Source organism: Hipposideros armiger, unplaced genomic scaffold (assembly GCF_001890085.2).
Source record: "Hipposideros armiger isolate ML-2016 unplaced genomic scaffold, ASM189008v1 scaffold_823, whole genome shotgun sequence".
In the NCBI taxonomy this organism is placed as follows: Eukaryota; Metazoa; Chordata; class Mammalia; order Chiroptera; family Hipposideridae; genus Hipposideros; species Hipposideros armiger.
Genome location: NW_017732173.1, coordinates 131,231 through 158,879, shown reverse-complemented (window position 1 = coordinate 158,879; position 27,649 = coordinate 131,231). Strand labels below are relative to the sequence as shown.

General features: G+C 41.0%; 1 protein-coding gene across 2 annotated transcripts in view; it reads right to left on the bottom strand.

The window, feature by feature from the left end:
- Nucleotides 1-27,649, bottom strand: part of PLCL2 (phospholipase C like 2) — a 181,706-nt gene that overhangs the window by 71,319 nt on the left and 82,738 nt on the right. Inside the window, exons 1-3 of one of the 2 annotated variants that reach the window (XM_019629008.1) lie at nucleotides 10,332-10,392; nucleotides 5,165-7,651; nucleotides 2,368-2,571 (exon numbers count right to left, since the gene is read on the bottom strand). In XM_019629008.1, coding sequence (XP_019484553.1) covers nucleotides 2,368-2,571; nucleotides 5,165-7,600 — 2,640 coding nt within the window. In that variant the 5' untranslated portion in view covers nucleotides 7,601-7,651; nucleotides 10,332-10,392. Of the gene's footprint in view, nucleotides 1-2,367; nucleotides 2,572-5,164; nucleotides 7,652-10,331; nucleotides 10,393-27,649 lie in introns of those variants that run through there. The other variant, XM_019629007.1, reaches the window with a different exon arrangement.

The following is a 27,649-nucleotide window of genomic DNA, read 5'->3' as shown; positions in this document are numbered from 1 at the left end:
TAAGAGTAATTTGACAATTTAAAAAATTTAAACAAGCTAATATATTCTCTCATTTCTACAACACACATTGCTAAAGTTATATGCAAATAAGAGTTATATATAAAGCTACATGCAAATATGAGTTAGATGCTAAGTGTTATCATCTACCTGTTCAGGAAGAGGAAGAAACGAGGAACCAAGGAACATTGAGTGATTCCTGTGCCAAACACTGTGATGGTGGGAGCTGTGAAGTTTGTTGGTGTCTATGTGGCTCTTTAACGTGGACCTTTAGACCTAGCCATGATCACACTCCTGCTTTGGTACGGCGCTTGGCCCCTGAACCAGGTCCGGGGTACTAACCCTTCTCCAGTCTATCCTGTTATCACCTACATAGGGCACCACCACCCCACTTGCAGAAAGTTCTTGTTAAAAAGGTTACCATGAAGAAATGTCACTGTGTGAGTGCCACCACGATCAGCGAAACACCTAAGGGGGTAAGCTATGTTAGATTTTGGTCAGGGAAATAGGTCTGCAAAATGTCTAACGATTTTATTTGTGGCTTAAGCTTAAAAAGCATTTACAAATACCAATGAGTTGTTTTGGTTTCTTCTCATAAAACTGCTAAGAGTTGGGAACTAACTAGGCAGCCTGGGTCACAACATGAAAAAGCTCTTCAAACTGCTTCACTTATATCTCCTCTCATTTCTCGCCATCCCAACAGGAATATCCGCAGAAGCTTCCTATGTTGATTTCATTCCCTAGCTGCCTCCATTACCTTCTAGTCGACTGAATGTTCCCTGAGGACAGGGGCCCAGCACGGTGCTTCCCCCAACCAGATACATCTGCTCTTGGCCTTCCTTCTTTCTGTAGGTGGATCGCCACTCTCTGTAGCTCGCCTGCAGTGTCGGATGTTCAGCCCTTTACATCTCTTACACTATCATGGACTCTAAGCTGAAAACCGTGAATAACCATCTGCTACAATGGGTGGCTACTGCACAGGAACCTATGAAAAAGATCAAATACCACTTTTTTTAAGGTAATGAACTGCTAAGCTATTTAAAATATTACATTCTTCTGACTTGTACTTGTAAGCAGTGAAGAAAATCAAGAACAAAAGTTCTTCAGAAAGTTTGTTTTGGGAAATAGCACCCCATGGTCAAGTCAATTTGTGAAACAGGGCATACTATATCTATCATTCTCTAGGGAACTCGTTTGGTCAGCAAATAAAAGGCCCTGTGAAGCCCTGCAATAAAGACATCTGATTAAGTTACTGTTCAAACCAGTATTTCCCCAAATTATTTCTCCATGGAACGCTCTCCCATGTGACATTTACTAACATCCCAAGCAACCAAGGTTCCTCAGAACACACTGTGGGAAATGCTGACCTAAAGTATTTTTCTTTCCCTTGAATTGTACAAATGCCTCTAAATTGCAGCTTTGAGATCAATTGAAAAAACAGTCAAAAATAATATTTTTGTTACACTATATAATGCCAATCTTGTTCTGTTTTTGGCCATGGCAGGCTACATCAGAAGCAGCCTAGTGTTCTGTGGTCTTAGCTCATGTTTTTAGTGTGGAGGAGGTGGTAGGTGAGGCCTCTTAACCCTGAGCATCCTGAATATTAAAAGCTGACAGCCCAGCCCATCTGGGAGGGGAGGGTCCAACACCACCCGTAACCCTGACAGCTTCAGCTACTTTGTGAGCTTGAAATGGGTGTTGCTCACCCGCTAAATTCTCCCTCAGAGTTCTGGTAAGTCCAAAAGTATAATGAGAGCATGATGTGATTAAGAAAATACAAGTACACCTTAAGTGTAAATATGTAGCATTCTAGGTGCCCTGAGGATACCTCATTAATGTTAAGCTGATTACAAATTATAGGTGTCTCAGAGCACCTGCTGTTAGGAAGGAAGCCATGGCACAGTCTAGAGTTACATGATGGAGGCACCTGCTCTTTATAGTACTTAAAATCTACTTGTAAAAGAAATTTAATTTCTCCCCTTTACCAGTTCAAAAAATGAAAACACAATAAAAATGAATGCATCGATGGCTAGTTGCAGGGGAAGATTTAAAAACAAAACAAAACTCTTTACTATGGATGTGTGGAAAACAGTATACCCTTTAGAAATCAATTCAGATATAGTTCTTGAAGAGCACATTACTATTTAATCCAACTGAGGGAAGTGTCTCTGAATCCTGCTTTCTAAAACAACAACAACACATTAAACTCTTTCAAATACAGCAAGGACAGAAGAATAATTTTTCCAGTGTAGGTAAATGAAACGTGAAATAAGAAAGCACCTTTTAGCAAGAGCTCTTGACTACATCTGGTGTATTATCTTGAGATGCCTCTCTTACCCAGGCTACACGAAAGCTCCAAAAACTACTTACTGTGTCGTAAGTTGTTACAATCTTCTTCAGAACCTCAGGCACGATTCCCTGCAATTCCATTGTGGGGTACTGCTCACTGAGATTCAGGACCACCAGCGGTGTGTTGTCAGGCCCCAGAAAGCGGGGGGACACCGCCAACATGCACTGCATGAGATTGGCCACAGAGGAGAGGCCACACAGCTCCTTGAATGACACCACGGCATTCTGTTAAATGGAAAGGAGACACTTCATAATTAACCGGGTGCATTCATTTCTCATGGATATTATATTTGATATACTTGATTATAGTTGAACTGCCTTGTATGAGTTATTAGCAATGTTATGACAGAATTGGCTAACAATTACTTTATCCTGTGAACAATGGCTATCTTCCAAAGTAAATACAGTTATGGATATTTGTAACGCCGATTTATCAGAAGTACAGAAAACGCAAACAAGTTAAATTCTTCCCGAGGGAAAAGCCTCTTTTCAGATCAAAGTTCACAGCAGTGCTAATAATGCTGATATGCACTTATGAGCAAACAAAAAGAATGACTTCTGCATTCAAAGAAAGTAAAGATTAAGAGAAAACGTCGCATCAGGTTTAAAATAAGTACGGAGATTGCCAGCTGTCCAAAAGGGACAGGAATATTTGTGAGGGAGGAACTTGAATGCCCTTCACCTGTTTATTCCCGCTGGTTCCAAATCTCTAAGGGAACTCGGAGGATGCTGCAGTTCACTGGGAGGTCTGCCCATGACCTACCCCTATCCGTGTCTCCCCTGATCTCAGTGCTTCTCCCCCTCTTTTATTTTTCTAATCATGAGAGGTATGCCATTAAAACATCCATTAAAGAAAACCCTTCAACACCGTACCATGTCACGAGTTGGCATTATTTAAGTACTTACCAAGTGCTAAGCTATGGTAGGCATATTTATTACACATTTAATCCTCTCAACAAGCCATGCTGTGGGTGAGGAAACAGCCTCAGCCTCTCTTATCTAAGGATCTAAGGTCACGTAGCTGGTAAGGGAAAGAGTCAAGATTTTATCTGAAATCTGTTGTTGTTGAGGCCTATGCTTTTACTCATTATAACACCAGATAAATTCTAATCAAAATATGAGTCAGGCATGTTATTCTGGGCACACCTGAGTCCTGGTCTGGGCTGAGCACAGCGGCCGGTGGGGCGGGACCCAGGCCTCCACGCCCTGGGCCTTCTGCTCTCAGGTAGCCTGGCTCCCGGCAATGAGCCGCACTTCAGTTTGAAGTTTAAACATTTTCTTTTTATTAATATTGCTTTAGACAGGACATCAAAAGCACTTCGCTGCTGACTGCCTGAAACAGTAAATCATTGTTGTCATAGCTAAAGTGGGGTCTCCCAATCACTCTGTCACCCCTACCTTCCTGTTTCATTTTCTCCACAGCGCTGGCTGTGTCTGCAGTTGTCCCATTTGTGTATCCACCTGCCTACAGGCTGTTTCCCCGCCCCTCTGGCCAGCCCCATCTACAGTCATCTGTTTGTTGTGTGTCGCTGCTGCATCCTCATGGCCTAGACTGTCTGTGCATGATGCTCATTGGACATCACCACCGGCTGCTCTGCTGGGTTTGGCACAGACACCTGACACCTGGCTCTAGAAAGACGATGCTCAAGCTCTGGCAGGTCCTCAAGGGAGTTCTGTGTCACATGCACAACAGCTGCCACAAGACAGGGGACAATGTGGCTTGTTCAGGGCTGAGGGTTTACCAAAGCATTTTCACCTTCAGAAATAGGGGAAAGCCCTTTACACTTCTGATCTGCTTTTACTTTGAAAGAAAGGGAATACAATTTTGCTATTGTGGGAAGGTCTTTTTATTAATGAGGTATCCACAGAATCGGTAGAGGGGTGAAATGTGTTGAATTTTATCAGGTTTTACTTGCTGGTGGCATTCTTCTTATAATCATTTGTGTGTATATATATATACACATATATATACACATATATATATATGTGTATATATATATGTGTATATATATGTATCACATACACATACACTCATACATATAATCAGATATATATATATATTTAATAAACACACACTGAGGAGCAGTCGCGCACATGGCACTTCTCACACTGGGACGGGCTAGAGCCAGTATCCCTGGGAGGTGGGCCTTTGCTGCCCAGCTCTGTATCACGCGTGGGCCCTAGGATACTGCTAGACATGTGGGAGATCCTTAATTACATACCATAATTCCTAACTAATTGCTTTTAGTCATTATACAGTTCAGAGGTAATTATTATCTTAGACTTCTAATTGATATGCATACCACATCTTTTACTTAAACAATTAAATAGATGTCCTATAAAATCAAGAGGAGGCTCAAAACACAAACGCGTTGGCTCACTTAAGCGTCCTATTTTCCCAACACAATAGCGCCATAAAAAGGACTGGAACATGTCCTTTTTATTTTGACAGGTCATTAATTTGTGTTCCTGCTAAGGAATAGTCAGAAAAAAATCAGAGATTCCCATGTACACTACTAGAAAAAAATGTGGAACGTGTTAGGCATTAGTTAACAGGGTCTAGGATGTGAGACGGCAACAAGACTGGTTTATTCTAATACGTTATCAATATTTTCAATACCAGCTATTGTGTTTGGAAATTTAAATGATAAAAAAAAAATGTGACTTGTGGTAAACATTCTAATGACTAACTGAACTTTACACATAATTTAAAATCAAATATACTACTGTTAAAAAACACTCCAATATACTCATAGACGATACACAGATGCACTAAGAAGGAAAGCCATGGAGTCAATACTGAAACACGGGAACGTACCTGCATGTTCTCTCTCAGGTCTGTCGCGTCCCGTATAGGCGGCTGGGCGTTCTTGAACACCTCATCTACAGTTTTAATCCACAGTGTCCTCAAAGATGCGTATTCCCTGGATTTCTTCCCTTTTCTCACCGAAAGGCCCCTTTTATGAGGTTTCCCGCCTCCTCTTCGGTTAGTAATAGCCACGTGGACAAACAAAGAGGCGTGCGCAAGGACCTCTCCAGTCAATGACTGCAGGGGGACATGGCGGTAGCCTGTCTGTAAACATTCAAAGGGAATAGTGTACTGACCAATAAATTCATCCCCAATGTAGTCGTCATCCAGGACGACGAAACGCACCATGGCCAGTTCCGGTAGGTTGATTTGAAATTCAAAGCTTTCGTCAAAAATGGGAGCATCTCCATTCTGGTTCACAGTTTTTGTCCTTTGTTCTGCACAGTCAGCAGGGATGCCATGAATTTCCACATAGACGTAAGGATCCACCACGTCACCTTTGGCACCGGATCCCTTGGGTTTGGGGAAGTTCTGCCCGCTGATGATTTTAATGTGAAGGAGCTGAGGTGAGACTCCCGGGACGGAGTCTTTCGTGTTGGCGCTGAAGAAAGAGACTTCTTCCCTCATGATGGCTGGCCGCAGGACATAGCCACAGTTCCCATTCTGCCTGAACCAGCCAATATTCAGGTCCATCATCAATCCAGGCGTCTGAAAGTTCATGGCTACGATCTGACAACCACATTTCCAAAAGTCTTGAGGATTCATGTTACTTGAGTCAATCCTCATTGGGTTGGGAAAGACCCTAGCAAGAAAACGTTTGTTGTAATTCACAAAGTCCCCTGGGTTTTCATTGGCGTATTTGCTGGCAAGCACTTCATTGAATGAACACACTTCCCAGTACTTCTGAACCTGAAAGGACACCTGGAATTCTTTGAACTGAACTGACTTACAGATGCTGACCAGCTCCGACAGCTCTTTGCAGAGCTGAAATCGCTTGGCAGGTACGTTGTTGAGTTGCTCCGCGTTCTCCTTCCCCATCCTCTGAGACATTTCCGCTCCTTCATCTTCATCAGTAACATCTCCTTCGACTCCAGAGCAATTTGAGGACAGCTTCTTTGCTTTAATCAGTATCTTCCCTTTCAGGACATCGGGGGATGGTAGATAAGATTCCTCAACATTGGGTGATGTTGTATAGAGCTTGTCTCCTAAAATTTTCTTCATGTGTTGAACCATTACTTTCTGTTGTTTAATAGAACAGTGGTTTTCTAAACACAGGATGAGCGGATACTCTGAAGCAAAGAATGCATACTTGTTAATAATGTCGATGACACTGCGGAAGACTATCTGAGAAGTCATGGTGTGGCCAGTGTAAATGACAGGTTCATTGTCTGGCCCGTCCCATACGTCTAATTCAACACTCCGGCAACCCATTTTAAGAGCTCTAATGTACCCTGTGATATCAGAGGGACCTCGGAACTGATCCTCTATTAAGTATGTATTATGAGATGAGTTTATAAAATAATGAGACAAGGGTTGCTTCATATCCTGACAGACCTTCTTGTGTTCCGGATCAAATATATAACAGTCAGGGGACATAAGGTAATTAGTGAACCCGTCTATGGAGAGCCAGCCCTTTTCCTGGCCCTCTTTGGATGGCTCATATTTGTGAATAATTTCAAGGCTTATTTCCTCATTTATATGTGCCACACCCTGCTCTGCCTCAAGAAACATCATAAGGTCCTTGGTATCCAGGAATTCTTTATTGCTTGAAAACTGAACTAAAAGGAAATAGATCTCAGGTCTAGTACAAAGCTCATGGAAAACCTCAACAAATTCTTCCTTGGTGACTTCAGTACCAGCTTTGTCTTTGGATTTGTGCAATTCTTTGAACTTAAGCTCAATTTTGCTGGTCTTTAAACCAGGGTTGAGGTTTCTGATACACTGCACCGCATTACAAAGAGTTATATGTCCAACGTTATCTACATCCATTTCACTAAACATTTGTGAAACCCAAGAAGTCCTCATGTTGTCTTGGCTACTTTCTAACATATCAAGTGTATGTTTTCCATAAGAAATTAGGTATCGCAGTCCCGTGACCCAGATGTTCGCAACATCTGCAGAGTTGGCAACCAAGTCAAGTGACTCATAATTCTCTCCATAGATGACTGAAAACGCACAATCTTCAGATATCTGGTCAGAAATGCCATTGCTGCGGAATATGTCTGTATTTTTTCCTGTTCTCACTTCCTTGATGGATTTAATATCAATCTTGGCTTTCTCCAAATCCTTCTTAGATGGTTCCCACCTCAGGCTCTGCATGTCGGCATCCAGTAAAAAATACCTATGGTAAATTCGAGAGTTGGAGCGAACCTTCTTGAGTTCTGAGCCCTCCACCATTGAGTTGATGCAGTCACTTGCACTGCTGATCTTCTTCTCTGTCGGCATGCTGCTGAACGAGACTGTCTTCTTCCGTTCTCTTTTCTGTTTGGTACCATCCTGGGAGGAAAAAAAAGGTGTGTCAGAATTAACAGAAATGTAGGTTTCGTGTTCAAGACCAGGAATACTTAATTTCCTTGAAAACAAACCATACAATTAGGATCTCCTATTCTGTGTCCTATGATGAATGATATTTGTTTGCTTCAAAGCTTAGAGGAGGCCCTGGAGTTGCTGCCTAACACAACCAGGTAAGGAATCATTATTAAATAACTGCAATCCATGGGCGCCAAGAAACACAATCTCAGTAACACCCAATAAAATCTTGTAGAGACCTGAGTACATAACTTGCAGGCCTCAAGGAAAAATGAAAATGCAGGACTCCTTGTTCAAAAATTGTTAAGAATTTCAAGAAGGTGACCGAAGAGCGTTAAGCCAAGGGCAGGGCCCTTCTGAGTGCGGGCGGGGCCTGTACAAGCATGACGCAGGCCCTGTTTGTACACACATCTCCAAATGAGTGTTTCTCAAAGGGCTGTCACTAGACCACTTGCCTCAGAATCACCTGGGTTTGCTGGTAACAATGCAGGTTCCTAGGCCCATGGGATCAGATCTCTACGGGGCGGTATCCAGGAATTTGTATTGTAGGCAACACTCTAGGTGATGGGGACACAGTAAAGTTTGAAAGCCACTTCCTGACCACTTAGACTCACTAAGCTGTCTGGGATATATCTGGAAACTACAAATGCGACATGACCAAAAACAGCTAAGGACGAACCATGTAATAAATGAGCAGACACTGTAATCCGAGCAGAAATTCCTGGCCCCATCTGAGTCTCGTATTAGATTAGTCCTTGTCCTAAATACTTCAGATAGAGACGGTTTCGCTGTTGCAGTTGTGTTATGTCTGGGTGGAAGGCCTAGATGACAATTATAGCTGGAGGTGCTTCTAAAATTCCAGAGCTTATTTATTAAAGCCTATTGCCATGTGCCAGGCTAATGCTCAGAACCATGTCACCTGAGAACTTCCAATATTAGCACAACCAAGTACAACATTTCAGACAGCATCTGCTTCTAACGAAGGATACGTCACCAATAACGCAGTCCTCAAGCTTCCTACATAAAGTAACAGGTGCCCACCTGAAGGAGCTGACACCACCACATCCACGTGTGGATTTAAGTCCTTTCCCTGGACAGATGCCTTTATTATTTAAAAAAGAATTGTTCAAGTGACCACCTAACTTTCATAATTTTAACCTGAAATATGTTATTGCCTTCCAGGAGGTGTGTACAATTTGTGGTAGATGTTCAGTAATTCATTATGTTCATAAATTAAGGAAGAGAAATGGAAGTTGGGATTATATACCTTTCACAGCAATAAGGAACAGAGCATGAAAAATATTATACAAAGGCAAGTCTAACGTCCCTGCTCTGGAGAGAATCTATTTTGAATAAAATCTCTACAAAGCAATTATGCCATTCTCTATGCCTCAAATTTAAAACCACTTTTACTTTTTGACTACCTATACTTCCAAAAGCAATTTGCAGAAGGTAATTAAACTTAAACTTTCAATCATATGGGTATCATTTCCCTCAAAGTTTCAAAATGAGCCACGGAGGCTTTTGTGATCTGACTGCCAAGATAAAATATAAAAGCCACAAGGTAGAGTATTTTTTTACAACTGTATCCTCAGAACAATAAAATGCAAGAGACATAAAAACTACAGTAATTGTATCCATAAGATATACTGTATTATAGCTGTTCCAAATCATTAAAGTATAGATTTAATTCTATCTATTAAAGCAGGTTGGCATGAAATTTGTAATCAGTCACGCATAAGGGTGTGAAACAAATGTATAATTTCCTATTTTTCAGAATAAAGGCTGTCTTTACCTTTAGAAAGAAACATTCACCTTTAATAAAGACAACATACTAATTAAGGAAATTTTATAATCATTATAAATTATATCTCAAAGGTGCCACTAGTCAAGTCACAAAGATAAGTGCTTACCCATTTATCCATTAAATATATACATATCATTTTCTCAACATTGCAATGTTTTATTCTGTCATTTTAAATATATTGATCAATATTCAACTACCACTTTCTAATTTATTACAAATGATATATTCCAAATTCATATGTTTTCTTGTTATTAAGAGGGAAAAAGCCGAATTGCAAAGCAAGTTAATAACACACACTCATGCTCACACACCCACATCTGTGGGACAGGCAACAGCTTAAACACCATACTTGTGGCTTTAAAAACAATGATGTTGTAAAAACTTTGTAGGGTGTCAGATGGGCACTTGTCTTACTAGGGAGACCACTTCATGGATGGAGTAGATGGCTGACCACTGCAGTATACACCTGAAGCTGAAGCTGAATAATATTGAATGTCAATTATAATACTTCACGGGAAGTGGAGAACAGCATGGGGAATAGAGTCGTTGGAATTGTAACAGCTGTATACAATGTCAGAGGGGTAGTAAATTGGGGGAGGGGGTTATCACTTTGAAAGGGGTGGAAATGTCTAATTATTACATTGTTTTATACACCTGAAACTAATAAAAAAACCAAATAATTATCTTTTTAAATGGAAAAAAACAAAACAAAACAATGCCTTGCTTTTCACAAGCCAGCCCAGGCGATGATGGGTGATTTCAGATCACTGTTTGCAGACACATGAACATGACGGTCACCCAAGCATAGGCTGCTGTAATGACAGCAGGAGTTCCCCTTACCAGACACTTCCCGTCTCTTCTTCCCGCTCCATCTGCCGTTGCCTGGAGCCAACCTGTCCTCTCCACAGCACACTGAGGCCTGAATGAAAACGTCTGTTTCTCCTTCCTCACTAGCCGATAAAGCTATTAGGAAACAGTGATAGAGGAGTGTGCTTGCTTAGAGACCAGAAAGGAGAACACATCCCTGGATAAGCCAGAATCACTGGTTGGAAGCAACAGGTGGGTGTGAAACAAGCTGGTCCCCCAGGGCCAAGAGGAAAGGAAGGGGAGGACAGAGGCACTTTTGTGGGAGGGGAGGAGAACTGAGGTTCAACAGCAGGGGCTCTAGGCCCCGCACTTGCCTGACTCCCAGAATCTTTAACCCCACTCCAACTCGACTCGTTTCTACCTGGCTTTCACTTTTCAGCCCAGCAGTGATCAAGTGCTTACACAGGCTACACAGCTTGAGCCTTAATGTTAGTTTAAACTGAGCAGTGAAAAGTGATGCGACTGTATGCACTGTCCACATAGCTTTTTTTTTTAACTAAAAGAAAACTAAATGCATATAGCTTATATGCACTAATCACCTAAAACCAGAGGAAAAAACACACAAGGTTCTGCTGAGATGGAGGTGCCTCAAAATACTTATTAAAAATAGTTTCAGAGCTGGTGCTTATATTGTGAGTACTTGTCAGCTAAAGCTTCCCAGTGGGAAAAACAACAAAATGGAAACTCAGTCCACTGGTGCATTTCTGCCACTCTATCAGCTCTTACTAACATCACGAGACGAGACACAAAACTAAGGTCCAGTCTGGAAGAAAACCAGCTTCCAAAAGGACCCTGAAATTTTGAATTCTAAATAAATGATCTTAAAATTTTGAACTGGAAAGATGCTTAAAGATTCATTGATACATTTAACCAACACTTATTTACAGAGTAACAATTTTGTACCAGGAGTGATTTTTTAAGAATGGAACGAAGTAGAAAGAGGCTCAACAAACTCAGGACAGCAAATTCCCGAAGAATAAAAATGTTCATAGAGTTTATATTTAACATTAAAAATGGAAATTGCCATATTGAGCTCTATGGAGAAACATACATAGTTCTAATAAGACTGCCTACTTTGTTTAATAGAAGTTTGTCACTACTCTTTGGCCACTAAAACTCCCATCTGGGATATGTAAGAGGTAGGAGCAATTTCATAAATGGGAATGGGCAATTTCATAAATTCTCCTCCTGACGTGAGGTAACAGATTGGCGGGCCTCATTTCTTCTGCTGGCAACAGGGTACCTGTCCCTGGTCCAGTCGATCGAGCTCATACTAGACACGAGAAAACTTACCTGAGGAGGGCCAGACAGCCGACGTCCTACTGGACGAGAATTACCTCCTGGGTCCTACTGCATTTCTCTGGTATTTCAAAACTGAATTGTTTCCACTTTCTGTGTGATTATTTCTCAATAAACATCATGAGAAAACGATGAGTCAATGTCCAGATTCAATACACTGGCAGTTCCAGTGAACAAGGCTAGGCACTGGGGGGGGGGCCTCACCGAACGGGGAAGGGGATGTATGAAGAGGATGACAACAAAGAAGCCATTTATCCTTCTGGTTTCTTTTGAGTCCAGCTATTTACTTTGATTTATAAATAGCATGAAAGAAGGGTATGCGATCTTTATGTTTACTGAAGGGGGTCTAGGATTAAAGAGACTTGAGAAACAACGGGTTAAAAGAAATGTCTATCCTTAAAACAAAACAAAACAAAAACCCAGAAACGACTTGAGGCCCATTAAAGGAGCACAGCTCGGCCTGATCTTTCTTCAGCTCAATAACAAGAGCTCTGAATTGAAAGAATACGTCATACTGGGCACATCAGGGTTACCTTGCGAGTTTTTCCACACATGTTTAAAACTTGGATGTGCTCTCCAAGGTGAGCAGAAAGGCGGAGGGGGAAGGATCTGGAGCAGAATGGTCACTCTGAAGGTCATTTTATAGTATCAGATGAATTGAAGAGAATAAAATCACTTGAAAAGTTAATATGGTCCAATGCTGCTTTCTACTCAGGTGGAAGGCCCTTTATTGCAGGTAACAGAGAGTGGCTTGGCCCACAGACCCCACTCCTCCTGGCTCTCCTCTTCCATGATACCCTCCACTGGATTCCAAAAGCACCCCCGTGCCAAGTTTGGCAAGCATTTACGAGGGCACAGATCTGCTAATGGCTTGGGAACCTATGGGTGACTTAAAAGTCACCAATCGGGGTCAAGTACTGTTCAGATGAAGTCTCACAATGCGGAAAGCCAAAAGAGAATGTCACTCCCACTCTAACAAGATAAGGCCAGACTGTCTATAAAATCATAACTTTGCTTGTACCCGTCAGAGAACTATGGTCGCCAGGCAACCAAGAGAACTGATTTTAGAGTGACAAGACCCTCTAAGGTGAGACAAGACATAGAAACTATTTCATGTCTAGCAGAGCATGGAAGGAAGAGGCCACCATGAAAGCAGGGGAGAAAAACATCCGCTGAAATCTTAAGGAATTCCTAAAGGTCAAGTGTGGGCGAGAAGGGGTAACGGATCAGGTATCAGGTTAACTGATAGTTGAGAGTAACTGGGAGCCCCAGTCACAGGGAGAGTTTGTTCTCATTAGTAAGTCTTCTCCCCGGCTGCTCCTGAGAAAGACTGGGGGCAGAACAGAAGAGAGAGCCCTTCTCTGGGGCACAGGCACGCAGCAGATAACAATGCCACCAAGGGACAGCATGAAACACTGCCTACTCCAACCATCCTCTAGCAAAGCAAAAGCCTAGGCCACTTGGGGAAGGGCAGCAAGCCCTCCTTCTCCGAGGGCTCCTGGGGGAAGGGTAGAAGCAAACTCCATCTACCTCTACAGCCAGGCAAAGGTCTACTGCTCCGAGGACAGAGGAACCTCTTGGACTCCAGGGCCTGCACCAATGAAAGCAGAGCTCTGCTACCCCCAGGAGAGAGCAGAAAGCTGTGTCCTGCCCAAACTTAACACAGGTACAGGCGGAGTTTGGCTGCCTTGGGGAGCAGGGCAGGAATGCTAAGAAGGTCCAACTCTGAGGTGCAGGCGCATAGGGTTGCTGAAGACTGAAACTAGATGGGGAGGACCAAAAATTCCCTGATTCCTGCAGAAGCCTAGCACCGAGTAGCAAGCAGTGTACCATGGAAGAGGGTCAAGAACATGGAAAGAGATGCCTTCCTGACACAGGTGTTCACAGGTGAAAGCTGAGGTAGAACAGGAACAATGAGTAAACCAATTCATGACCAAACTCTTTTGGAGAAACACTCTCACTATGACTGAAATACTTATTCAAAGTAAATGTATAAAACCATAACGTACATCTGTGTCCAATGTAAACTGCAATAAAATTCATCGGTTTTCTGTAGTAATGAAAAACTTCATCGTGAGCACCGAGCTCCTATAAACGACACTGGTGCTACTTTGCATTCCAGTGAAAACACCGATGCTAATGAATTTTAATTTATGATCTATAATAATAGTACTTAAGGGGCCCACTTTGGTGCAAAAGCTGTCAGTGTTTCTCAACTGTGTATATGGTAATTCCTCATCGAGCACATTACAAAGCCTGCTGACTGCCCATGCTACAGAGCTATTTCAAGATGTGGTTGCATAACTTTAATTGTTAAATCACTGTCTGGTAAATCAAACTGAATTTGAAAAGGTATGCAAGTTGAGTCACGAATGTGACTTCTTAGCTACCAATATGATCAATTCTAAGAATAACTTCTCAATCAGAATTTTCCCCCTAAATTGTACTGGCTCTTCACTATCTCAGGATAGCTTAAGAGAAAGAATTTATATTTCTCTTTTTTTTTTTTATCCCTAAATCTGCATTGCTTGGCATTGAGGGGAACACGATGGCAATCCAGGGGTAGTGAGGACTCAGAAAGAAGGTTTCCATAGAGATCTGTATGTGGGCAAAGCTACTGCCTTGGGCGGCATGCACTGCAGAAAAGGAGGGAGATGAGCTCTTTCAGCCAGAAATCTTAATATTACCACAATTGTTTTAAAATTAAAAATTTTAAGGAAAATTGCTTCCCAAGAATTTATTATGCAATTGTCTTCCTTATTATTTTCTTTCTATCTTGTCTAATAGAGAAAGAAAAGCTTCTTCCTGGGACCATTTTTTCATTCTAATGGTTTACTTACATGTAAAATTAGTGCGTGTGTGTGTGTGTGTGTGTGTGTGTGCGCGTGTGTGTACAATTAGATCATAAAAACAAAAAGAAACAAAATAATGAATCATATAAAAGGGAAACTCAGCCTTGTACAAAATATTCTTTTACGTTCCGAGCCATTCATGAGCCTGAACTAGTCCAGCCCTCAATGTTTTCTCTACTACAAACTCACACAGTATTCATTGTCTTTACCCTATAATTTAACACTTATTAATAGTCATATTCAGTTCCCTAATTGTTTTATGTGGGTTAGCCTCATCTCCTCAAGTAGAAAGTGAAGTTTTTGAGGGAACGAACCATGTCTGATATCGGCTGGACCAATGCTAGCAGCCAGAACCGGTAATCTCGATGATAAAGGGGTCAGTTCAACAAGAGGATACAACACTTGTAAATATGTATGTACTCAACACAGGAGAAGTTAAGTATATAATGCAAATATTAACAAACCTAACGGGAGAAATAGAAAGCAATACAATAATAGTAGGGGATTTTAATACCCCACTTTTATGAATGGATAGGTGATCCAGGCAGAAAATCAATTAAGAAAGTATAGGCCTTAAATGACATGTTAGACCAGATGGACTTAACAGATACATATGTAGATAGAACATTACACCCAAAAGCAACAGAAAATACATTCTTAAGCGTGCATGGAACATTCTCCAGATTAGCTCATGTGTTAGGCCACAAAACAAGTCTTCATAAATTCAAGAGGACTGAAGTCATACCAAGCAGCTTTCCCAACCTCAATCGTATGAAACTAGAAATCAATAACAAGAAGAAAACTGGAAAGTTCACAAATGTGTAGAGATTAAACAACATGCTACTGAAGAACCAATGAGTCAAAGAAGGCATCAAAAGAGGAATAAAAAAAATACCTTGAGACAAATGAAAATGTAAATACAACATACCAAAATTTACGGGATGCAACAAAAATAGTTTTAAGAGGGAAATTCATAGCAATAAATGCCTACATTAAGGAATAAGAAAGATCTCAAATAAACAACCTAAATTTACAACCTCACGGAACTAGAAAAAAAAGAACCAACTAGGCCCAAAGTTAGCAGAACAGGTGAAGAAGGAGAAATAGAAAAAAGAAGCAGGCTTAGGATTAACTCTGATACACACCAATATTTTAGCTTAGGTAGAAAATGGGGGACCAGCAAAAGAGGCAAGAAAGCAAAAGCCAGAGATGTAATGGTGACTCCGAAGACTGTGATGTTACAGCGGCCAAGAATAAAGTGTTTAAATGAGAATAGTCAACAATGCTTCTCAAAGGTCAGGTCAGAAAAGTGGGGTCTAGTTAATATTAGCGTAGCCTCTCCAGCTTTCTTATGGCTTCTGTTTATATGTCTTCTCCCATCCATTTGCTTTTAACCTCTGTGTATCTTTGAATCAAAAGTGTAGACGGCAAGCAGTTGGGCCTTAAAAAAAAAAAAATCCAGTCTGACCACGTCTGCCTTTGACTAGATTTAATCCACTGACATAATGCTATTATCGATATAAGTGTATTCACATCTGCTGCTTTCCTTTTCCTTTTCTATATATCTCATATCTTTTCATTGCTTTAGTCCTTCTTTAATGATTTCTTTGATGGTAAGTTAGTGAGGTATGTTTAAGATCTGGCTGCACACAGTTCTTTGGTGACTCTGGCAAGAGCAGATTCCAAGTAGTAAAACAAAGGCCAAAAGGCCTTCTGGGGTGAGCTGGAGACGGAAAGAGGGGTGAGGAGTGGAGACAGTGAGTGCCGTTAACTGTGAAGAAGGAGCCAGGGACAGCAACTGGTAGTTTGGGGGAGGGAGAGGGTTGCTTTGTTTACTCATATTGGAGATATTAAAGGTTTCCATGCCAAAGGAATTTGTCCAGTAAAAAAGGGAAAGTTCATAATGCACGAGAAAGAGCATTTATCTCTGAAGGAACAAAGTCCTTAGAAAAGCAAGGAGATGGGATCATCATTAACTTTCCCCAAAGGGTGACTTTTGAGCTGGATCCTGATGTTAAATGAAAAGGAAAGGAAGGCTAATTAATCAGTGGGAACAGCATAAGCAAAGACAAGAGGCAGGAAAGCGCCTGTAGTATTTGAAGAAGCTCAGGCAGCCTGGGGGCAAGATAAGGGAGGCAGGTAAGGGGAGGCCGATGTGAGCCCTGCGGGCCACACTGCAGGCGGAGGCCGCCAGCCTCTGTGGGGGAGGGGTCGGCGCCTCCCCTGAGGAGGCCTCCCCAGCCTTGGAAGAGCATGTTCCTGAGCCACAGACAGAAAAAGCACAAATATGTCCAAAATGGGTAAGTAACCATGTGCATGTTTCCTGTGTGTGCAAATACAACTCACCACCTGTTTTAGAGGGTCAACTAGTGAAAAAGGTCGCATTTGTTTTCCAAGTTTAAGAATCATCAGCTCATTCATGTAGGTGTTTATTTTGTTTCTGCCTTAACAGTCTAAGAACACTGAGCTAAAGGATACATCATGTTCAATTGTTACACAGTTTATTGACACCTCTCCCTGCGCCGCACCCCCCCCCCAATGAATGAATGAACTCAAAGATTACCACTTGAGGGGTCATTTCAAACACCAGAGAAAAACCTGTATACTTTTAAAACAGCTTTTTAAACAGTTACATTTATCACAAAATGTTGTAGTATACATTGTTACAATCTCATTTTTTTAACTGAAAAATTTAAAATTTCAGTCAATTCCAAACCCACTGCTTTTCTACTTAGAGGTTCTGTATGCAAACGGAAGATTTTTCCAACACGAATGTCTACTGAAGGGGCACAGCTGTGCCTTCGCAATCTTTGTATCCACTTGACTTATAGCAACAACATACACATGCTTCATGTCATGCTACAGTAAGCCTCATTTAAAAACTTTTTTTTATTAAAAGCCACACTTGTGTTAAGCAATCAATAAAAATACCAATGGCAGGAATCCATAAGACTGGAGCGATTGATCTAGAGCACTTGCAAAACAGAACGATGCCAATTTGGATTGCAGAAGGTCCAGTGCTGCCATTTTCCTGAATCATCATATACCCTTTTAAAACCACAAGTCCCTTCTAAATTAATTAGCTCATCAAACTGAAATGAAAAGCAGTTTTGAAAACCAGCAAAATCTCATCATTAATGCATTTTAAATGGTCTGTGCTGCCAGTGGCTAAAGCAATTTAACTGCTTTAATGAAATCTTGTGTCACTATTTCCAGCCCTCACTGCTGTAAATGCTAACTACTGAGAGAAGACTACAAGTAGCAAATGTACAATTAAATCCAGGCAGCAGGTACAAAGCTCATTCTAAACACAGCCTCCTAAACCTGGCTCGTGTTTCAAATAACACAACACAGAATTAATAGTTGTATAGACTATAAAACCAAGCAGTCCTACAAAGTACATTCTGTAAACTTTAGTTTTGAGAGTTGGAGCTAGAAGCGCTTTTTATTAATATGCTTCGGTATACTGGTGTGAGAATGAAATATAGCCATTTATAAGGCATCCTTAGATTTGATGTAAATGTATTATAATGGAAGCTTAAAATGACGCATTTAATTATGCTGTATTTCATTTCATTAAAGTTTTCCAGGAGTCAAAACAAGGACTCATTCTGAGTCTACCTGCACACCAATCACCAAAGGCCTTACTAAGCAGGACGCCGTCATTCTAAGAATCTGGCTGCTTTACCAACTGTCACTTCTGAACAGTGCTTTGATTTCAGTCCATTTATGTAACTCTGCCCTGACTCGCTAAGGCCCGAGCTTCTTACAAAGGAGACCTTCAGAGAGAAAGCACTGGGAAATAAAGCAGTGCCCCACAACAGAAGCTTCCAACTAAGAGCAGAAGACACAAGGCCCCAGCACCCACAGACCACGGGGATGCTTGGAACCACTGGCCACTGGTAGACTATATTCCCCGCAAGGTAGAGTGACATCTAAACTGGGACACTTTGGGGAATTAAGGTAGGGACTAGTCATAAACATGCCATAACAACAGGGACTTTTCTGGGCAAACTAAAATGTGTGGTCACACTACTTGAAAGTGATCTTATTAATAATGTGTTAAGTCCTTACTATGCGCCAGGCACTGAAGATTCAGGTATAACCAAAGTCTAATCTCAGCTTCAGGGATGTCTCCATGCAGCCTGGAAGACAGGTAGGCTGCCAGTTTGGTCTGCCCACACACTTCCAACTTTGCAGGCCAACCTCTTCAGTCTGAGAGCCCATCCTGCACAGGCCGGGAGCCCATCTCTACCTGTTTGCAAGGTCTGGACAGTCTTGCTGCCTTGAACTAGTTGACAGGTGGCCTAGTCCTCATGACTGCTCATTTATTCCTGAGGCTGCTACAGTCCTCCCCGTAGCCTGCTTCTTTGAGCTGGAGCAAGGAAGTGAGGTGGGAGGCGGGGTGAAGGAACTGATAGCTGGGCTAATCCAGCTGACCATTTTAACAGAACAGATCAGTTCTTCTGGAGATCAAATCAACGCGCCCCCCCCCCGCCCCCCCAAAACGCATGTGTATTGTAGCTCTCGTTTAAAAAAAAAAACACAAAAAAAACAAAATAAAAAAACCAAATGTATTACACACAAGTATAAAATTATCACTGTCATATGTGTCACCATTGACAATGTTGTGTTCTCTGTCCCACAGTCATCTCAAAACTTAACTCTTCAAGTTCAGTAATCTTTTGTAAAGTTGCTAAGTTGAGTCTGTGGCTCATGTCATTTAATAAATCTAAAAATTAGATTAGCCAAAAAAATTTATCTTTTAATCTGATTGTATGTATCTCTCCTCACCCCCCCCCAACATAAATATGATGTAAAATTCACTTGGGTTTACTGGAAATTATAATGGCAATGCAGAAATCACATTTTGTCCTCTTAAAAGAGCTAGAGTTTAGCTGAACTATGTTTATTCCAATTATATATATATTTTAATAATTTAGTTGAGCTTTTAAAAGAATTACTGTAGAATAGTTTTTAATTTAATAAGACTACAATTTGAGCCCAAGGGCTTTTTAAAATAAGATAGGGTTATGGAAAAAACCAACCCTCAACATGGCCTGTGTCAGCTCTCTGAGCAGTCTCAGCTCTTGCAGCCCACAGCCCCAGGACAAAATGGGAAGTGTCTTTGAATTAGATAATGTAATGGATGTTCTTCATGAATTAATTGAGAAAGAAGAAAATTCTAAAAAGAATGAAGAGAATGAAGTGGGGACAGGGACTAGAATAATCCACAAATGCTCTCAGAAAGAGGAAGTAAATCACTCAATTGTCATGTACTATTGGGTTGTCAGAGAGGTCATGACACATTTTTGCAACGAAAAACAGAATATGTCATGACTTTTCCGACAACCCAATACATGGTATCTATGGTCCACTTAACTGCAGGGATTCCCACAGAAAGGGGAAGTGAGCTAACCTTTGTTGAGCTACTGTTATACAAAGGCGCTTTATAAACACCATCTCTTTGAATCCTCAACTCTGTTAGGCAGGACCTATCATCCCCCTTTCAGAGGTTACATAGTTTGCCCAGGCAGATGTGTTCCTCCTACAACCCTGCTCTGCTCTGTATGGCCAAAGAGCAGGCCAGCCCTCCTGGCAGATTTCATCAGACCCCCAAGTCAGCTGAATGTCTGCTGCAGAGTTACACCCAAGAGGCTCTGGCAGAGGACTGGAGGTTGGGCAGGAGGATGGGTGAATCAGGATGGTTTTCCATCCTCCTCTCTCTGCAGGGGAGAGGCTAGCAGAAGCTTCATCCCCTCTGAGGTTCCCATGGTCCTTCGGCTCCGGGACCAATCTGTTCCGTCTGTCCGCCCTGTAGGTAGGGATGGATGCTTTATTGCTAATCTCTGGGTAGCTTCACCAATCCCATTTGGCCTGGGGTTCTTCCAGCACCTGTAACAATTCCCTGGATTAAATTCTCCAGGAACATACTGTTTTTCCATTTGGACTCTGAGTGATTCAGTGCTCAAAGTTGTAGCTGCTAAGTGCAAAGCCAGGCTCTGAAGCTGGCTTGGCCTGCCCTTCCCACTGCCCTGGTTGGCCCACTCTGCCAACCAGAGCCGAGTTCTCCTAGATCCCCAGTTACTGGCTGTGCTGCCTTGGGGAGGTCAATAAACCTCTTGAAACCTCAGCTGCTAATTTTATAAAACGAGGAAAGTAATTACTTGCCCTTAATCACTTTAAAGGGCCTGGTAAAATATGAATGAGGTAACAAATGTGAAAGCGCTGTGCATGTTGATTTAACTAGTTACAAGTCTTCAAATCGTATTCTATTTGCGGGGATTACTGGACAGTGAAAATGGAGTTGACCTGAAATTAACCCCAAATTAATCTCACAGATCTAAATGGTTAAAAATTACTCAAAGCTGCCTTCTAAGAGCTCATTTCCAGCTTGTAAACACTTTGTTCTCGTAGAACAAAAGGGAAGTCAGTTGGCTGATGGTCTGTATGGCTTCCACAGCGTGTCTGATTGCCATAGCCTGGGCTGGCTCAGCACCACCACTTCCTGTGCCACTAACCCTCGCCTGGTGTCACTGAAACATAGATTATGATGACAGCACCTCTTCCTAGGGTTGTTGCTGAGTATTAAACAAGATAATGTAGAAATGCCTACTGAAGTTCTTGATGCCTTCAATAAATGTTAATGTGGCTGATGTTATCACTATTATTATTATTGTTAGCACCATCATTTTCTCCTATGATGAGCGTTTGACGAGGGTTCGATCAGAGCTTTCTCTTTTGCCTGTATCATTCCCAGACAAGTGGCACTCTCGGATATGTTTCCCGAGCATCTGCGCGTACTCCAAGTAGCCATCATCACTCATGATGCCTCTCTCCCGCACCCCATTCCCTTCTTTTATTTCAGTTCTAAGCAGTGGGGAACCTTGGTTTCAGTACTACTTTTATTTTTTTAATCATACTGTGAAAGAAAAAACTGTGCTATGTAGCCACGTATTTACATAATAATAGACTAATTAAAGGGCTAGTAAGAAATCATATACTTTGATGTCCTATCCTGTTACACATTGGCTGCTATTGTTTGTTCTGGCTATAAACGTAAGTATTCACGGGGAAAACGCTGAATTACCTTTGGGTAGATGGATACCTTCCCTTTGTGATACAGCATTGGAAGGAAGCAGAGACACTGTCTAGGTCAGTGCAGTCCAAAAAAGTATGGGAGTTATATGTAATTTAAAGTTTTCTAGTAGCCATCATAAAAAAATGTAAAAACAAACAGATGAGTAAACTTTAATAACTCATTTTATTTAACCCCAAATACTATCATTTCAACATGTAATCAATAAAAAAATTAAGATATTTCGTCTTGTTTTCTTTTTCATACTAAGTCTTTGAAAGCCAGCATAGTGTATATTTACAGCACACGTCAGTCAATTCCGATAACCACAATGCAGTGCTCAGCTAAATACAGGGGTCTAAGGCAGGTCCAGATGACAAGCTCCCCAAGGGGAGGGACTTGTTACACTTTAATTCCAACCTCCCCCTGAGATTTCTAGTGTGGTGCTTTGCACAAAGTAAGCAGTCAGCAAATCTTATCATTGAACTCAGGAATGAATGGCTGGAAAGAAAGGCGGTCACTCATAAACGTAAGCAAGGCCAATATAATTGTTTTGCAAGAAATAACCTCTTGTGAGTCTTACACTTTAAAACATTACAATGAACATCATTGCTAAAACATCCCACAATGTTCACTTACCCTTATATCACCCCCAAAGCCACACTATATATAAAGAAAAAGCAAGGTTAACTATCCTCCAAAAGAGCATATAAAATGGGTGGTGGGAGGAAGAGAGAAATAAAAAATGGCCCTAATGAGATCAACATAATAAATGATCACAATGAATCACCAAATACTATTTAAATGACCTCATATGTCTGATACTATGTAAGAAGCTATAACATATGCTAGGGCACAGATAGAACTTGAAAAGGAATTAAAAAACTAATACTGCAACCAGGTAAAATGAATATTTTTTTTCCTCAGTGTCACTAAAAGCATATTGTACTTGAAAGTTTAGAGGCTCAATAAATGCAAATTAAGTTAGCTTTCACTGAGTTGATACAAATCAACTTTCTCAGTCAGGATAACCACTTAAAAATAATCTATTGTTCCCGAAGGCCACAAAAGTACACTGTGTATAGAACTAAAATACCGACATAGCCAAAGGAAAGATGGCAGCTCCTTTCCACCTGTGATACAGAAATCCTAAATGTCACGTTCCTTCTGACCACCGATGCTGCCTGCCGTCCACTGCCAGACTACCCCAACTGCTGCCACTGGTTGTCAGCCATAGTTTCTTCACACTGTTCAAGAGGCATTCTATTCCCCTCAAGAAAAGGAAACGGTCAGCCTCAACAAAAGTTCTACGAAATTGCAAAATACTTGGTGTATCATTAATAAGATTGTGAAATGAACTTCTAAGAAAAAGTCAACGAGCACGAAAGGCATTTACTTGAGGGGTGCTTCCTCTGGGGGACAAAATAAGCTTTCTCCTTCACCATGACAGGATTGGTTTTTGTTAGTTCTAAATACACTTTGACCAAATGGATCAAAGAAAAAGGCATCTCGATGTTCTGGCTGTTCCGTTAAAGCGCCTATCTACAGGCGGAAAAGGAACTGAGGTACAGAGCACAAGCCCCAAGGCCATATTAGCTGCCGTTTTACCTCTAGTGAAAAATCCTCATTGAACTGAAGCTTGATTTATTCAGCCAAGTAGAATTTCCATCAGATCCCAGGCTTGATAAACCCATGGTTCTATGATTACTAATAAAATACCAGTGCGTAGCTAGTCCTTTACATTTTTATCATCAAAATTCTTACAAAATGTACAGCAAATAGCTTCATTTATTTGGTCAAGAACTGGCATAGTATATTTACTTCCTAAATTATTGCCGCAACTTTCAGTTTCCAGTCTGATTGAAAGTTGTCTGTGCTATCGTTTACATGAAAACAAATAGTGCTTTTAAAAATCTCCATAATAGCAACTTTTGAAATTTAAACTTTAGGGGAAAAGAAGTGGAGAATACAAGAATCGAAATTTACATCATTCCTTTTTAAAAGATATTTTTAGGCTTATCAGTTTACTTGTCTCCAGAGGCAGCATGTGCCTCTTGACGCATTTAAAAAACTGTTGACATCTTTTGAATTTTATTTTGTCAGTTTTTCACGTATTTCCAGTTCTAAACACAGATATTTAAATTGCTGCATAGCATTTGAGTGGAGTCTGTGTTAATAAATGTCACATATTTTTCAGTAATTCAACAAAGTTGATGACAAATTTCATATTGCTGTCAATCTGCCACTTGCTGAAATAATTCGCTTTCTACCTTAACGTGTGACTTTCGTTCACTCAGGAATATTTACTGCGAGTCCGCCATGTGCCAGCCATTGCTCGGCCCCAGATTTACCAGGCAGGACTCGGGCCTTCCAGGCGCCCCCAGTGCCGGGGGGCTTCTGTCTTTAAAACCACCCCCGCCAGGCTGCCTTTCTGCATTTAGCACATGCAGGAGGATAAAGGGTACTGGTGTTAATACCTGACAAACCAGGTCCAAATTCTGGCTCTGCCTGCTAGCAGCTGACGGATGACCTTAGGCTACTTGGTTCATCTTGTCTTGGCCTCGTCTTCCTCATCCATTACTCGAGGATGATCATTTATTCTACGGGGTTGTAGTGACGGGTCCGATGAAACAATGGAGGTAAAGGGGGAAAAACATGTGGAGCTCCGAGGCCCATAAATGTCCTTCCTCCAATTTTCCCCTTGAAAACACATAGCTTTCTATACTAAATGGGCACTAACTTAAAGCAAAGAGAGAGACGAACTGTGAACCTTAAACATATTGGTATATCAAATATTGGGGAGTTAGACGTAATAAGGCTCTTGGTAACCTCAGGGTCTATCACCAGCTTGATTCCCCATCCCGAGTTTCTCTGACAGGTGACCCTTTTGGGGTCAATTGTTAAGTTTATCATTTGTTCTTCCTGCATTAGGGCCTTAAAAACAGTTTTACCATGCCCAAAACAGGAGGAGCTAAAGCATCCCTAGAGGTGTGGTCCTGTCATCTGAGGGGTGATTCACACTAGAAGAAAAACTGTATGGTCAGGAAGGAACTAACATATTGAGCAATTCCAGGGTGCCAGGCCCGTGCCACTCCAAGATGCAGACATTTTCTTCTATCGTCTACGAAGAAACCCAATCCTCAGGGAGATTAGGAAAGTTGTCCACAGCGACAAATTTACAAGTAAGTAGCCCAGCACCATTTCTCATAACTTCTCTTTTGACTTGCCGGGTCATTAACCTACTGGGCTTGGTAGATGTCGGCTGGTTCCTCCCTACAGCTCCTTCTGGCTCTTCTGTTGGTTGGACATCAACGTCCTGCAGATCAGAATTCCCTATGTCTTGGCTCCACTGACCACTCCTATTAACATCTCCCAGGTCGCTGAGACTCATGGACAATTCATGATGTCACAGTTCCATGGATCAGCTCTTTTTTTTGTTTGTTTGTTTGCTTTTGTTATCCTCCTCCTGTTATCTCCAAGGGGCTGCTAGGAATACTGAGATCTGTACCTCCATGTTGATGACCAACTTTGTCTTTTTTTGCAAATCCCTCAGAAGTTGCCACCGGAAACAAGCATACACTCTCCCATGCCTAATTCCCATCTGCTCTTACTATGGGTGAATTAGCCAACCTATGCCTCCTTACTCAGGGTGAGTAATAGAAAGTGAAAGGTGGCCTTCCAGGGTGCTGTAGAGTACTTGTTATCACTCCTCTTGGCGGTGCCCAAGCACAGGTAATATAGAGGCAACAACCCTAAGCTCTTTTCATGTATTTCCTTCATGGACACAAAAGCACATGGAGTACACAAATTATGCACAGACACAGCCATCTGAGTCTCTAAGGAAATACACTAAAAATGATGCTGGATTAGAATAATAAGCCAAAAGTCTCTCTCACCTTTACCCTTCGATGTTTCCATGAGTGTGCTAATGAAATATTACACTCATCAAGTACATTGTTAACTTTAGGCCTAAGAGAGCCTATTTTTATGCTTTCTATTTTGGCTTTTAGTTTAGTTCAAGTCAATAAATAATTATTAAGCATCATGAGCCATGTACTGTGGAAGCACTCAACAGTTTATAGTACTGTACAGTGGAGATGGCAGAAATAACAATTTCAAAAGTATGTGATTAAAAGCTAACAGAGAAGCATGCTCTGAAAGCTACAGGAACCCATTCTCGGCCTAAAGGTTCAGAAAAGGCTTTCTAGGGACTCCTGAGCCTTAAAACAACTAATGCACGCAGAGGTCCAGTTACTGCATACTTTTATTGAAGATAAGAAGTAACTAAAGAAATTCCATGAAAAGTTCTCTTTGCAAATTACATAAAAATCAGGAATGTCTGAAGATCAGAAATGAACCACTTGTACATGAATGCAATCAATCTTAGCTTTTTATAAGTAATCTATTTTTGCCTGGAATTGCTAGGGATGGATCAGATCCTTAAATCATAACACTTAAGCCATAACCTTTTTTCCCCCCATTGGTGACATCCTCTTCTTTCTTTCGATGTCCATTATGAATTATCTTTACTCTCATTTTCTAATTTATGGAGATCAGAAGCCAAGTACATTACTCAAAGGGGTAAATCCTGGAAAGATTCATATAGAAAAAAACGAAGTCTACCACTTCTGCCCACACGAAAGCCTTATAATCAAAGAACCAGGGAAATGATTTATTATTTAATAAAACCTTATTTTCCCCAAATCCCAGAACTGGACAACTAATTACAGTCCACTAAACAGAATCGATAGGAGAAATAGAAAGGAAGATCCAAGGAGAATAGCTAGTGGTAAGTTACTTTTATTCTTAGAATTATTAGGCCCTTACTTCTTCTTTTAAAAAGCATAATCTTAAAAAACAAATTAGCTGTTTATTCCTCATTTCTTTTAAAACTAAGTATCAACACCTGTCAATGGGGGCCTCATTTGTGAATTATTTAAGTTTTACTCGTTAGAAAAGCAATACTCTCCACACATTCAAGTATGAAAAGACATAATCTTTTGGAAGAAACCGTAGCATTTCCCACTTTCTGTCTTGGTTGTAAATAAAAATTTACTTAAATGGCTGAAAATAAATAGCTTTCATATTGTGACTAAATGCCACAGTATACAGAAAAATGTAGTTTGGTGCTGATCACAATGAGGTACAAAATCATTATATTTGCAAATGTGACATTCCAGGTTAATTAAGGAATATGAATTTGCTCAAATGATATATATGGCTTGCAATACTTTTCTGGAAAAGTAGAAAAACTCTTTACAATGAGAATTTCTCTATCTCTATTAAAATCATCTCAGTTTAATTAATCATCACTAGCATTATAAAATGAACTAGTGATGGACAATTCTGGCCACCTCATTTGGTTAAAGCATAGTTCTGAAGACACTGAAGCTCTTATCCCATAGAGGCCATTTTATTCCCACAGGAGTCACTTAGCTCTGCTTTGAACCACGGCCACAAATCATAGACTTTTAAGCTAGGTTGGGCATTTTATAAATCCAAAGGAGAGTGAATTAGAGACTGCAGCTGGGTCATGACAAGTTAAACCCTGGACAAACAAAAACCATCCCTTAACAATAGCTATGTTAGATATGTGTGCAACAGAAAGGCAACTCAATACATGAGCAAAAATAGCCATGTGGGAGGAATGAGATCTAGAAGGATTTTTTTCAAAAGGGTTCTTTTTCATATGGAAGACACAGCTTTACAGAAATAAAAATACACTCATGGATTAAAGTGACTTTATTTTTGTCATTAAATAGGGAAGAATGGATTTCATTTTTAGAAACATCCACTACAGCTTTCTTCTTTTTATTTTATTTTTATTTTACAGTAAGAAATGATGCAGCTGTGGAACAGCTTCTCTCCTCTGAGTAGAGGAGAGAGAAGAAAGCTTGGCACCAGAGCAGGAATGGTCGGTACTATTAAGAAAGGAAGTCAGTTTTCCCTGCGCCAAGAGGCTCCTAAGTAACGGGGGAAAGAGGACACAACTGCTAGACACTAAACTCTAAATTAAACCAGGCAGGTCCAGACAACATCCTGCCCCAGGCTCTGCTTCTGAC